The 14,059-nt window shown below is 52.1% G+C and overlaps 1 protein-coding gene across 1 annotated transcript in view; it reads left to right on the top strand.

Moving 5' to 3' along the window:
- The window catches only part of LOC125739850 (histone-lysine N-methyltransferase 2C-like), a 67,741-nt gene extending 55,534 nt beyond the window's left edge, over positions 1-12,207 (top strand). Inside the window, 16 exon segments of the mRNA XM_049010369.1 lie at positions 374-538; positions 788-917; positions 1,161-1,308; positions 1,705-1,883; positions 3,101-3,228; positions 3,329-3,575; positions 4,938-5,077; positions 5,930-6,037; positions 6,838-7,957; positions 8,283-8,419; positions 8,581-8,723; positions 9,304-9,472; positions 11,284-11,400; positions 11,496-11,569; positions 11,657-11,765; positions 11,885-12,207. Of these exon segments, the coding sequence (XP_048866326.1) occupies positions 374-538; positions 788-917; positions 1,161-1,308; positions 1,705-1,883; positions 3,101-3,228; positions 3,329-3,575; positions 4,938-5,077; positions 5,930-6,037; positions 6,838-7,957; positions 8,283-8,419; positions 8,581-8,723; positions 9,304-9,472; positions 11,284-11,400; positions 11,496-11,569; positions 11,657-11,765; positions 11,885-11,977 (3,207 nt within the window). The 3' untranslated portion in view covers positions 11,978-12,207.
- The last annotated feature ends 1,852 nt before the right edge of the window (positions 12,208-14,059 follow it).

The raw sequence follows: 14,059 nt of genomic DNA, 5'->3' as shown, positions 1-14,059 counted from the left end.
TTTCTCCTCCTCTTCTACTTTACGTGTCTCCCTCCTTCTTTCTCCCTCTTTAACACTGCTCCTCTTGCTCTGTCCTCTTCATCACCTCTCACCTTCTCGCTCTTGTCCCTCGTTCCCCTTCTCCTCCTCTGTCCTCCCTCCATCTCTGCCCCTCCCCCGATCCTTCACTCTCTCCCTCCCTCCCTTTCACTCCTCCTCTTCCCTCTCACCTTCCTTCTCTCATTTCCCGCTCTACCTCTACGCCTTCCCCCCCTTCCTTCTCTCCCTTTTGCTGTCTCCACTCTTTCTCCCTCTTCCTCTCCTTCTCCGTCCTCCCTCCATCTCGACCCCCTCCTCATCCTTCTCTCTCGTGCCCCCTTCCCCCCTTTAACAGCAGCTGTCCCTCCTGCCCCTGATGGAGCCCCTTGTGGGCGTCAGCTTCTCGCACTTCCCCCCGTACGGCAGTGGCCAGCTGGACGGCGAGAGCCAGCTCTCTGGGGCCTTTGGCAGTGCGTCGCTGGGCGGCATGTCCGACTACTACTCCCAGCTCATCTACAAAGTAAGCCCCCCCCCCCAAAGTCAACTAGCTCCTATTATCACTCGTACGTATAGTTACTGGGGGTGCAGCAGTCTGCTCGGGAAGAGACTGTGTGTATTGGGAGTGTGCAGCGAGCCTAGAGTGGTGTTGCCTTGCGAGCCTCTGAAGGTTCCTATCAGAGATGTGATGAAGACGCGACTCCTCCCATTGGCCAGCGGGGTGATGAGCACGGTCTCCACCTACCAAGTCACATGGTGGCGCTTCTTCCAGCAGGACAACCTCAGCAATCCGCCCACGCCCCCAGCCTCTCTGCCTCCGACCCCCCCGCCGCTGGCACGGCAGAAGATGGTGAATGGGTTCGCTACCACAGAAGAGTTGGCCACCAAGGCCGTCGTCATGGGTGAGCGCCGGTGATCGGGGGGGGGGGCCGGAGTGACACGTGCGTTTGCGGGGGCACGTCCTTGTTCCATATCCGTAACTCACTGCGGAATCATAGCTACAGTTTCCCACCACCCACGTTCGGCGATTTTTACCAAAGAATATCAGCCACCATCCACATTTATGTGTGAGGTGTTAATTAAGGAAGCGGAGTGGGCGGATCCTTCCCTGCAATGCATTGTGGTAACAAATCTGACGCCCACAGTGACCAAAGGTCTGGGAGCCAGGAGCTTCCAGGCTCCTTTTCGCCCTGAAGATGAGCTGCTTGTGCGAGCGATCGCCCAAGGCCCCAAAACGGTGGATGTGCCCGCCTCGCTTCCCACGCCCCCCCACAACAACCACGAAGAGCTCAGGTAGGTTGCAGGTGATCTGCTGGGAACCAGGCCCGACCGCAGCACTCGGGGCAAACGGGCCAGCCGGGCCAGCTGTCGCTTCTGCCTGACTGTGCTGTGGCCTTAAACCTGAAGCTTTAAGAATTTATCTCCTTCAGCTCAGCTGTGATTGGCTTTTCATGTCTGCACTTTAACGGATGTGCCGCCCTGTGGTGCTCCTTCATTTGAGACTCTGAAGGAAGTGACTCTTCATTTGAGACTCTGAAGGAAGTGACTCTGCATTTGAGACACTGCAGAAGGGGAGAATCCAGCCATTAAAGTGAGGGTGTAAAGACTGTTTCTCCATCTCCCTCTTTCTCTTTCTCTCCCTCCCTCCCTGTCTATACTCTTGCTTACTCCTCCCCCACCCATGTACAGGGGCCAGGAACCCTGTGAGGATCGGGACACCCCCGACAGCTTCGTCCCTTCCTCATCCCCAGAGAGTGTGGTTGGCATGGAGATCAGCCGCTACCCAGACCTGTCACGGGTGAAGGAGGAGCCCCCATCGCCCGCCCCCTCTCCCATAATCCCCATGCTGCCGAGCTCCAACGGGAAAGGTGACCGTGTGCAACCGCAGCACAGTCTGTGTGTAATAGTCTGTGCGATCATAACACTATTTTTGCAGCTGCAATGTGGTCTGTAAGTTTGCAACACGGTCTAGTGCAGCCTTAATACAGTCAGTGTAGCCCGAATGCGGCCTGCTTAGCCATAACACAGTCAGTGTAGCCCTAATGCGGCCTGCTTAGCCATAACACAGTCAGTGTAGCCCGAATGCGGCCTGCTTAGCCATAACACAGTCAGTGTAGCCCTAATGCGGCCTGCTTAGCAATAACACAGTCAGTGTAGCCCTAATGCGGCCTGCTTAGCCATAACACAGTCAGTGTAGCCCTAATGCGGCCTGCTTAGCCATAACACAGTCAGTGTAGCCCGAATGCGGCCTGCTTAGCCATAACACAGTCAGTGTAGCCCTAATGCGGCCTGCTTAGCCATAACACAGTCAGTGTAGCCCTAATGCGGCCTGCTTAGCCATAACACAGTCAGTGTAGCCCTAATGCGGCCTGCTTAGCCATAACACAGTCAGTGTAGCCCTAATGCGGCCTGCTTAGCCATAACACAGTCAGTGTAGCCCTAATGCTGCCTGCTTAGCCATAACACAGTCAGTGTAGCCCTAATGCGGCCTGCTTAGCCATAACACAGTCAGTGTAGCCCTAATGCGGCCTGCTTAGCCATAACACAGTCAGTGTAGCCCTAATGCGGCCTGCTTAGCCATAACACAGTCAGTGTAGCCCTAATGCGGCCTGCTTAGCCATAACACAGTCAGTGTAGCCCTAATGCGGCCTGCTTAGCCATAACACAGTCAGTGTAGCCCTAATGCGGCCTGCTTAGCCATAACACAGTCAGTGTAGCCCGAATGCGGCCTGCTTAGCCATAACACAGTCAGTGTAGCCCTAATGCGGCCTGCTTAGCCATAACACAGTCAGTGTAGCCCTAATGCGGCCTGCTTAGCCATAACACAGTCAGTGTAGCCCTAATGCGGCCTGCTTAGCCATAACACAGTCAGTGTAGCCCTAATGCGGCCTGTGAGACCGTAACATGATTTGAAGTCATGGAGACTGTGCAAAAATAACACTGTGATAAATTCCACAGATTTGATATTTTTAAATGGTGGGATCACACGATCTGTGGTTCTGGATGTTGTTTCTCTGAAATAAAAATCCTTTTGTCGCTGTTCTCAGAACATCTTCAATGCCTCCTTTTTTCGTGAATCAAACAGTGTCTGGAACCAGACCGCGGGAGGTGAAGACAGAACCTTCCAGCATGTTCTTCGGATCTCAGACTGCGAATGACTCCAAAGCTGGCCTGGTATCCATAGCGATAACCCTGAACCCAGCGGCGGCGGAGGTGAGAGTAGCGCACAGGCTGCCGTTTGATGTGAGAGCGATGGGCCGCTGGTTCTGACATCGAGGCCGGCCGAGCTTTGACCCGTTTCTCCGTCCTCCAGAACATCACCAGCGTGGTAGCAGCCGTAGCGAACCTCCTGGATGTGAAGATCCCCAGCAGCTATGAGGTCAGCGGGGGGGCCGACTGGGGGCCCCTGGCACTGCTAGGGGGCCTCAGGGTCCCCCACCAGGGCTTTGCGGCACGGGTGCCCAGCCTCCTCCAGGGCGCCGGCACTGCCAGGTTCACAAGACCCGCCGGAGCCTTGGGACCAACGCAGCCGCAGCTCAGCTTCACCCCCATCAGCACCGGTGAGGATCCTCACCCCACCCCCAGTAACCAGGTTCCGTTGTTGGAGCTTCTAGTTAGAATTCCATTTACTCTGCAGTACTAGCTTTATCTAGGAAAGGAAGGAAAATCATTAAGACGAATACCGTAAATCTTCTAATTAAAGGACCCCAGATTTGGGGATTTCGGGATCAATGAATAGCCCTACCAAAACCACAAAAAGGGCAAATCTGAGGGCATATGGAATCGAGAGCAAACGTGGCAGGTGTTTATGAGGAAAAAGGTGTGAAGGAACAGATTGTGCTAGATATTCACAAAGAGAAGAAATTCCTTTCTGTGTATAATGCGGAGCCCTGCGATGGGCTGGCCCCCCGTCCTGGGTTGTTCCCCGCCTTCCGGGATAGGCTCCGGACCCCCCCCCCCCGCGACCCAGGAGGATAAGCAGGTTGGAAGATGGATGGATGGATAATGCAGATTCTGGAAACGGCACAGGGGTCTTTAGCGAGAGGCGGCGCGCTCGCACGCGGTGTGGCGTTAGCGCGTGGGGGTGGAGTCGAAATCCGCAACGAACATGCTGGTGAATCACTGCGATTTCTGAGCGGGTACCGGGCGGCTTCTGCGCCGTCGTAAACAGCATGGATTTATGAATAAGGGCTGCGAGGGGTTCGGTTTATTTTTGGTACGCGGCTGTGAGTAATTTTTTATTTTCTCATGCACAATATATACTGTGAAATCTGTGAAATTGTGCTTCAAGTTATGCTTTTCATCTGACAGGATTTGTTTCTATACAGAGACTGTTTTAACGGATGTTTGGATTTAACAGACATTCAGCGGCAACGTGGGACCTTCCCCTCCCCCCCCCCCAAGTCCATTAATTTGTGGACATGCTGCGGCAGGTCCCTGTCCTTGATGCCACATTCCGAATTACAGCTGTGGCCTGCTTGTGACCAGCAGAGGCTTCTTGGATGTAGCTGGTCAGGTCCAGATGCAGGGGATCACGGCTCTTTAAGAAAAGCCTGTTGTCTGCCGTGTGATAGCAGTTCTTGTTCGCTTCTAAAATATGGCATATGGGATGATATCCGGGTGGGGAAAAAAAAATTAGCCATTGAATTGAAATAGAAGTAGAGCATCGATCAGCGGCGGAGTAATTACCGTGAGAGGACCCTCTTCTGGGCAAAGGAATAATTAGAGGCTCGAGAGTATTATTTGCAGCATAGACCTTTTGTTTGTGGGCTTGTATTCCGGCTTTCAAAATGCCTTAATTATGGCTCTGAGATGAAGGCCGAAGCCCCCCCCGCCGTTATATGAGCTGCGACCATTGTTGCTTTGACCCCGCCTCCGCCGGCTGCTGACCTGGAGGGTTCTGTGTGCAATCTGCCTGCTAGGTCCACCTGCGGTTCAGGGCAAAGCTCACCCTGCGGACCAGAGCCCGGGACCCAGGCCACAGTGGTGCTGCCACTGCAAAGTGGTCGTCCTGGGAAACGGAGTCCGGAAATCCACCAAGGACCTGGGCGCTCTCAAACAGGTACCCTTAGGTCTCACATACTAAGTATTATTTCCGTCTTTCTTCCACCCAAATCGGCTAATTCGATGACTAATTACCACCATTTACTGAGTGACCGTGTGGAATGGTGGTATCCAGTTGTTCACTCTTTATTGAGACTTGAAACACATTCTGGGCTGGGGAATTCTGGGGAAAAGGCCCTCCAGCCAGTGGCATATGCGGATAACCCACCATTCCAGAAAATAGCGGTATTTCTGGATTTCAGAAATAAGTAGGGCATTGCGCTAACAATGTAAAGGTTGTGGTTTCGAATCCCAGAGAACACATAAATTGTAACACTTCCCTCTACAGTAAGTCGTTTTGGATAAAAGTGTCAGATAAATCAGTAAAATGTATTCATGTAAATAACTACGGCCACCCCCACAGCAGGCCTCAGCCTGTCATTTCACTCCAGAGACATCTCGTGGGTGTAGGCCAGGGACTGGGAGGACATCAAAGGGCCAGCTTACTCCCACGCCTCTGTAATTATACTAAACTCCTCCTATGGAGGGCAGTGTTGAGTCTCAGAGCAATCAGGGGGTTAAGTAACGCCGGCCACGAGATGAGATTAATGATGGGAGGGTGAATATCAGAAAGCGTGACCCCCACCCCCGCTTCGTGGGGGCACGCGCTGGTTCACCATGTTCCCAGCCTCTTTGATGTCCTGTAGCGGGTACACAAGATGCTGCAATCTCATCCAGCGTCATCAAAGCCTCACATATCAGGTGCCTTTGATGAGCCTGCAGGACTCGCGGGGGCACCGGCGCTCAGAGTGGGGGATCCGTACCCCCTCCCACCCATGAACCGCTCACCGCCCGCCCCCCTGTCTCCCAGGAACCGCAAGAGATCCAGGGTGGTGTGGATGGGAACATGGTGTTCTGCAGCCACACCTGCTTCATCCTCTACTCATCCACACGGCGGTCCAAGAACGTCAGCGTGAAGGTGAGGCCTCTGTAGCATAAAGTGTGTGTGTGTATATATATATGTGTGTGTATATATATATATATATATATATATTAGCTGTTTAGCTGTCAGAAGTCTAATGCATGCATAAATATGTGTGTATGAAGTGTGAAACGTACGCTACCACTCAAGAGTCTGGACAGCCCTACTTTTAATGCATTTGTCTCTTATTCACCTTATAGCAAAAGGCCTCGAGGCAATGAAGTAATGCATATCAAATATTGCAATAACCAAGAGAAGTGCTTAGCATCTCAAAATATTCGGATTTCATCCACTTCAAAATAGCCCCCTTTTGCGTCGATGACAGCGCTGCAGACTCTTGCCGTTCTTTCAGCCAGCTTCCAGATGTAGCCACCTGGATGCTTCTCCCACAGTCCTGAAGGACTTTCCACAAGTTCTGGGCACTTCATGTATACTCTTCGATCCAGTTCATCCCAAACCAGATCTGTAGGGTTTGGGTCGGCGGATTGTGGGGGCCAGGTCATCTTTCACAGAACTCCCATCTCTTTCCTTATTCGCTAGATAATACAGTGTTTATATAACCTCGAGGTGAGCTTAGACTTGTTATCTTGTAGAAAAGCAGATGATTTTCAGTAGTTGTGTCCAGAATTTTTACTGGTACTGTATATGTGAAAATAAATCCAAAGACATATGTGCAAATAGTTATCAGTATAAAAAGCAGATCCACATTTTTCCGGAATGTTCTCTGACAGTCTTGCTTCTGCACCAGAGCGTGGAGCCTGGCCCATAACATCCACCAATGTTCTTTAAACCCACAGCAGGTGCCGATTGCCCCCCCTCCCCCGGCGTCGCCGTTGAAAGCCCTGCACCAATACAGCAATAACATGTCGGCACTGGACGTGCACTGCTTAGCGCAGCTGCAGCCCCGCAGCCCGGCGCCGCCCTCCTCGCCGCCACTCACCTTCCCGCCTGCTTTCGCCGAGGCTGGCAAGACTGAGTCAAAGGCCGACGCCCTCAGGGTGACAGTGAAGCTGAAGCCCCGCCTCCGCGCCGTGCACAACGGCACCGACGACCTGCGGCACCACGGCAAGCGGTGGAAGGGCACCCGCTGGAGGAAGTGGAGCGTGCAGGTGGTAGTGCCCAGCACTGGATCCCAGTTGCCCTCTGAGGACGAGGTGGACGGGCTGCTCCGGAAGCTGGGTGCCTCGCTGCGACCCGACCCGCTGCCCCGGGACCAGCGGCGCTGCTGCTTCTGCCACGAGGAGGGCGACGGGCTCACAGACGGGCCGGCGCGGCTGCTGAACCTAGACTTGGACCTGTGGGTGCACCTTAACTGCGCGCTGTGGTCTACAGAGGTGTACGAGACGCAGGCCGGCGCCCTCATTAACGTGGAGCTGGCGCTGCGGCGTGGCCTGGCAGTGCGCTGCGCTTACTGCCAGCGCACCGGCGCAACCAGCGGCTGCCAGCGCATGCGCTGCACCAATGTCTACCACTTCACCTGCGCGCTGCGCGCCCACTGCATGTTCTTCAAGGACAAGACCATGCTGTGCCACGCCCACCGGCCACGCAGCGGCGCCCAGGAGCACGAGCTGCGCTGCTTCGCCGTCTTCCGACGCGTCTACGTGCAGCGGGACGAGGCGCGGCAGCTGGCCAGTGTGGTGCGGCGCGGCGAGCGCGACCACACAGTGCGCGTCGGCAGCCTCCTGCTCCACACTGTGGGTCAGCTGCTACCTCAGCAGATGGCCGCCTTCCACTCGGCCACTGCCATCTTCCCAGTAGGCTATGAGGCCTGCCGCATTTACTGGAGCATGCGGCACGGCAACCGCCGCTGCCTCTACTTGTGCTCCATTGACGAGCACGATGGGAAGCCCGAGTTCAGCATCCGTGTGGTGGAGCAGGGCTACGAGGACCTGGTGCTCACTGACACCACACCCAAAGGTACAGGACGCTCCCACCGGTGGGGACCCAGGGTGGCCGTAATTCATACTGAGAGGCCGACTTTATTATTAGCCAGTGATATGTTATGAGTCGGTGACTGACAGGGGAGGGGCACTCCAGGCGCCAATCAGCATTTAGCTTCTAGTCGTGATTAAGGCCACAGTATCTAAGGATACCTCAGGAGGCACGGGGCGCCCCCTGGAGGAGGTGCCTGGCTACACTGACTTATGAAACGCAGGGTTTTTACAGTCTTTATGACTACTAACCTCGTGCCCTGGGATCATAAGAGGTAATTGTTTAGGATTGCTCTTTTGCCCCGGCATAGGAGTGTGGGACAAGGTGCTGGGGCCAGTAGCGGAGCGGAGAAGCGAGTCGGGCACGCTGAAGCTCTTCCCTGTCTACCTGAAAGGCGAAGACCTGTTTGGGCTCACTGTGTCTGCTGTGACCCGCATCGCAGAGTCGGTGAGCATGCAAGCCGCTAGATGCACCGTCCGCATCGAATCCGCTCTCTGTTTCGCTCTTTGCTTGTTCTCTCTTTAAAAAAGGTGGGGGGGGGAATTCTCACCCAGACTGTTGTGTGTAAAAGTGTCTCTGCTGACAGCTCCACCTTCGCTCCCCTCCAGCTCCCGGGGGTGGAGGCCTGCAAGGGCTACACCTTCCGCTACGGCCGTAACCCACTCATGCAGCTGCCCCTGGCCGTGAACCCGTCAGGCTGCGCCCGCTCCGAGCCCCGGACCAGCCCTCATGCCAAGAGGTTTGTGTTAAGGTATTTTATAACGTTTTATTTTTTTACGCCTCGAATGTTGCCTGTTCTGCTGGATACTGCTACCTCCCTGTCATCCCCCTGCCGTTACTTTACCATCTTCTCACCACCCCCCTGCCATCCCCCCGTCATCATTCTGCCTTCTCTCCGCCGTCCCTCCACCACCCCCCTGCCATCCCTCCGTCATCATTCTGCCTTCTCCCCGCCGTCCCTCCACCATCCCCCTGCCATCCCCCCTTCATCATTCTGTCTTCTCCCTGCCGTCCCTCCACCATCCCCCTGCCATCCCCCCGCCATCACCTTGCTAACCCCCCCCCTGCACGCCCCCCCCCCCCACCCCCTGGGACATAGACGACTCACACAATAATGACGTACCACTGGTGCCTCATCTGCCATTTTTAGACAGTTTTTTAAAGCCGTTAAAAGTTTTTGTTTTGTTTCGGATGAGCAACATCTCGCAGTCCTTTTCTGTTTGTGACAAAGGCTCAGACCGTCCTCCCACGCTTAACCGCCCACGTACTCCTCAGTCGCTGTCACTGTGCCACGGGGGGTCTCACTCCATGCCTCCCCCCCCCCCCCCCAGGCCATACACTCTCACCAGCAGCAGCTCCTCCAAGTCCTTCCAGAGTGCGGTCAGTGGCGAGGCCGGAACCCCTTACAGCAAGCAGTTCGTTCACTCCAAGTCATCCCAGTACCGCCGGATGAAGGCGGAGTGGAAGACCAGCGTGTTTCTGGCTCGGTCTCGCATCCAGGTGGGTGGAGGTGCCCACCCCCTCACTCAGGATGACTGCCCTTAATGGTCGCCATGCCACCGTGTCAGTTGCCAAGAGATGGGTTTGGGTGGGGGAGGAAGGGGGGGGGGTTAATTAACTCTATGTGGGTTTGCCTAGATCTAAGGGGGAAAACATATCTTATGAAGTCTTTAATGATGCACTTTGCATTTCCGCCGTGCTAGACCAGCATTGGGTTCACAGTGTTTGTACACATCCCTGTGTTATTTCTGGCATATATACCTGTGCTGAGTGTGAGGTATATCCCGTGTTGTGTATGTAGGGTATATCCCGTGCTATGTGTGTGGGGTATGTCCCGTGCTGAGTGTGAGGTATATCCTGTGTTGTGTATGTGGGGTATATGCCGTGCTGAGTGTGAGGTATATCCCGTGTTGTGTGTGAGGTATATCCCGTGTTGTGTATATGGGGTATATCCCGTGTTGTGTATGTGGGGTATATCCCGTGTCGTGTATGTGAGGTATGTCCCGTGCTGAGTGTGAGGTATATCCTGTGTTGTGTATGTGAGGCATATCCTGTGTTGTGTATGTGGGGTATATCCCGTGCTGAGTGTGAGGTATATCCCGTCCTGTGTATATGAGGTATGTCCCATGTTGTGAATGCGAGGTATGTCCTGTGTTGTGTATGTGGGGTATATCCCGTGCTGAGTGTGAGGTATATCCTGTGTTGTGTATGTGGGGTATACCCCGTGCTGAGTGTGAGGTATATCCTGTGTTGTGTATGTGGGGTATATCCCGTGCTGAGTGTGAGGTATATCCCGTGTTGTGTATGTGGGGTATATCCCGTGTTGTGTATGTGGGGTATATCCCGTGTTGTGTATGTGAGGTATGTCCCGTGCTGAGTGTGAGGTATATCCTGTGTTGTGTATGTGGGGTACATCCCGTGCTGAGTGTGAGGTATTTCCTGTGTTGTGTATGTGGGGTATATCCTGTGTTGTGTATGTGGGGTATGTCCTGTGTTGTGAGTGTGAGGTATATCCTGTGTTGTGTATGCGGGGTATATCCCGTGTTGTGTATGCGGGGTATGTCCCGTGTTGTGTATGCGGGGTATGTCCCGTGTTGTGAGTGTGAGGTATGTCCCGTGTTGTGAGTGTGAGGTATGTCCCGTGTTGTGTGTGTGAGGTATGTCCCGTGTTGTGTATGCGGGGTATATCCCGTGTTGTGTATGCGGGGTATGTCCCGTGTTGTGTATGCGGGGTATGTCCCGTGTTGTGTATGCGGGGTATGTCCCGTGTTGTGTATGCGAGGTATGTCCCGTGTTGTGTATGCGAGGTATGTCCCGTGTTGTGAGTGTGAGGTATGTCCCGTGTTGTGAGTGTGAGGTATGTCCCGTGTTGTGTGTGTGAGGTATGTCCCGTGTTGTGTGTGTGGGGTATGTCCCGTGTTGTGTGTGTGGGGTATATCCCGTGTTGTGTGTGTGTGGGGTATGTCCCGTGTTGTGTGCGTGGTGTATGTCCCGTGTTGTGTACGTGGGGTATGTCCCGTGGTGTGTGTGTGGGGTATGTCCCGTGTTGTGTGTGTGTGGGGTATGTCCCGTGTTGTGTGTGTGTGGGGTATGTCCCGTGTTGTGTATATGGGGTATATCCCGTGTTGTGTGTGTGGGGTATGTCCCGTGTTGTGTGTGTGGGGTATATCCCGTGTTGTGTGTGTGGGGTATATCCCGTGTTGTGTGTAGGATATATTGCCTTTGTGCTGTGTCAGAATCAGAGGTAACAGTGTGTCGTCTCTGTGGTACCCCCCATCACGTTTAATGATGTGCTGCGTCTGGCTTCACAGGGGTTGGGACTGTTTGCTGCCAAAGACATAGAGAAATACACCATGGTGATTGAGTACATCGGAAGTGTCATTCGGAACGAGGTGGCCAACAAGAAGGAGAAGATGTACGAAGCTCAGGTAAGATTTTCCTTCAGCTCCTGCCTGCCGACGTACGTATGAGTCCCAGCAAGCCAGTGTGAGTCCCAGTGGTGTCTGACTCTATGCTCCCTCAGAACCGTGGGGTGTACATGTTCCGAATTGACAGTGAGCGTGTTGTCGACGCCACCCTCCGCGGAGGTCCTGCCCGGTAAGGCTCCAGTTTGCAGCACTACAGCCAAAGTGCCGCCCATCAAACCCTGAACCACGGGGTTCTCACAGGTTTTTCTTCTTGCAGGTATATCAATCATTCTTGTGCACCGAACTGTGTGGCTGAGGTGGTCACGTTCGAGAGAGGCCAAAGGATCATCATCAGTTCAAATCGGAAAATTCAGAAAGGAGAAGAGGTACCGTATTACTATTATTTGTTTTAGAGGTCTTCCTGGACATGGTCATTCTCAGGTCCTGTCTGGTTAGGCTAGAGGTCGCATTAAAAAAAAATTAAAAAACTCCTTCTTCGTTTCAGCTCTGCTACGACTACAAGTTTGACCTTGAAGATGACCAGCACAAAACCCCTTGTCACTGCGGGGCAGTCAACTGTCGGAAGTGGATGAACTGAGACGAAGGGGAAAGCGGAACGGAAACTCGCAGAGGGAAGCCGTGCTCCCCGTGACGCTAACAGCCTCGTCCGATGGGAGCCGGAGCCCAGAAAACGTGTGGCGATGGCGCCCAGCCGAGGGTGGATGGGGGAAAAAACAACAGCAGCAGCATCCAGCCATCCCGGAGTTTGCCGGACGAGCAAACGACAGTTTGAAAGCCTGAAAGGAAAGGGACGGGGAGGGGCGGGGGGGGAGGGGGGGGGCAAGGATTCACCAGCAGATGGGAAGAGAGCACAGTGCTGGACACCCGCCTTATTTGCTTTTAAGGGGCGGGCCCTTTAATTGAACAAGAGACAGATGATACAAAATCAACGCGGACACAACTGAACGGGGAATGTATGGAAAATGACTTCCTTAATACTAAGGGACGATTTACTTGCACTAAAAAAAAAAAAAAACTAAAAACAAAAAAACAAAATACTTGATTCCATGAGTCAGTTTATTGTACTTTATTTTTCCCTGTTTTTGATTTCTGTAAAATAAGAGAAACATTTTTGTATTTATTACTGAATAAGTGAATGAAGCTATTTTTAAAATAATGAGCATTGAGGGCCAAACTCAATGGCCCACAGACTGGATTCATCCTGTCGATCTGTAAAGAGTGTAAATATTTTTAAGCAACGGTATAAAGAAAATATAGTAACGATTGACCAAATGCTACCTTAACATCACGGCTGCAAGGCCTTTTGTTTTTTTTTTTAGTTTTCTTTTGCTTGTTTTTGAAAATTATTTAATAAGGATGTCACAATATCATTCTGAGAGTATATACAGTACTGTGTATATGTATTCTGTATAGAATGTGTAAAATTTCAATAATTTGCCCGTCTCTTCTATGTTGTCATCTAGAAAATAGTATCGCTTTATTGCTTTGTGTTTAAAATGTATTCCAACCACTCGATATTTTTTTTTTCGCTTTCCTTGCAACTTTTGATTTTGTGCTATGAATTTGCGAACGGAGACATCAGAGAAGGTCCAGTGGTGGAGGCCAGGATCATCTTGGCGTCCTTGCTGCCAATCAGGTTTGACTTTACAGCTAGCGAGAACTGTGAAATCAGGTTTGCAAGGTGCCTGCGCGGAATGTGCAAGATCTTTTCTTAAGGAGACGACAGCAAACCGACAGCCGAATATATTCCGTGCAAACTCTGTCCGGCGACTTTTCTGTATGGAGGAAGTGAGCGGCCTGCCTCCGGCAGCCTGGGGAGGCATCCTTCTGGAACGCCGACCTTCTGCTCAGATGGGATTTGTTTACATTTCAAGAGAAGCAAAGCCTTGTTTACTGGTGGAGCTGCATTTTGAACCTGTTATGATTTTCATCTTTTAAAATATTTTATGAATTGGAAATGGCTTTGTTACTGACTCTTCACCAATCAGTTTCAAATGAAGGTCTTGTGCACACTTTCCATAGACTGTAAAACTGTCCGTCTTCTGACACGCTCTTGAACTTGTGACATCTATATGGCATGAAGTATTTTTTAACTTTGGCAAGAATTGTTTGTAAATATTTTTCTCGATAAATAGTTGTAATGAAATCACTTCTCTGATATTTTTCCCCTCTTGTACAATATTCTGAACATCCGGACGGTTTTCGCCTCCTTTTTTCTGTCGTGTATAGTAGTACCTAATGTTTAAAAATGAAGCCTTTTCGAAGTATACAGAGTGTTATGGGTTTTGGCGTTTGTGTAACCAGATTTAGCAGCATTTACAAAAAATAAAATATTTTACATCTTAAGGTTTGCACAGTAAATTTTATGACGTTCCCTTAGGGTACTTTGCAGCACATGGATTTTGGTTACAGGCTCGATATGCTGCATCTGCTGGTGTTTGGTTCATTTTAGCTCATTCCAGGACCTGTAGATAATATCTGATCTGCAGTCTGATCTGCAATCACTCTGGTGCAATTCCTTTGGCCTAGCAGAACAGCCAACGCTTGCTGTACCCTCTTCAGTTTGATGGCTCAGGGCTGTTTAATCTGCCAGACCCAATTAGAAGATTCCAGGCCGACTTTGGTAAGAAGATGCATGAAGATGCCTCTGATTCATCGT

The sequence above is a fragment of the Brienomyrus brachyistius genome, chromosome 4 (genome assembly GCF_023856365.1).
Source record: "Brienomyrus brachyistius isolate T26 chromosome 4, BBRACH_0.4, whole genome shotgun sequence".
Taxonomy (NCBI): Eukaryota; Metazoa; Chordata; class Actinopteri; order Osteoglossiformes; family Mormyridae; genus Brienomyrus; species Brienomyrus brachyistius.
Note: the sequence above shows the minus strand (reverse complement) of the source record. Positions and strands in the feature narration are given on the sequence as shown.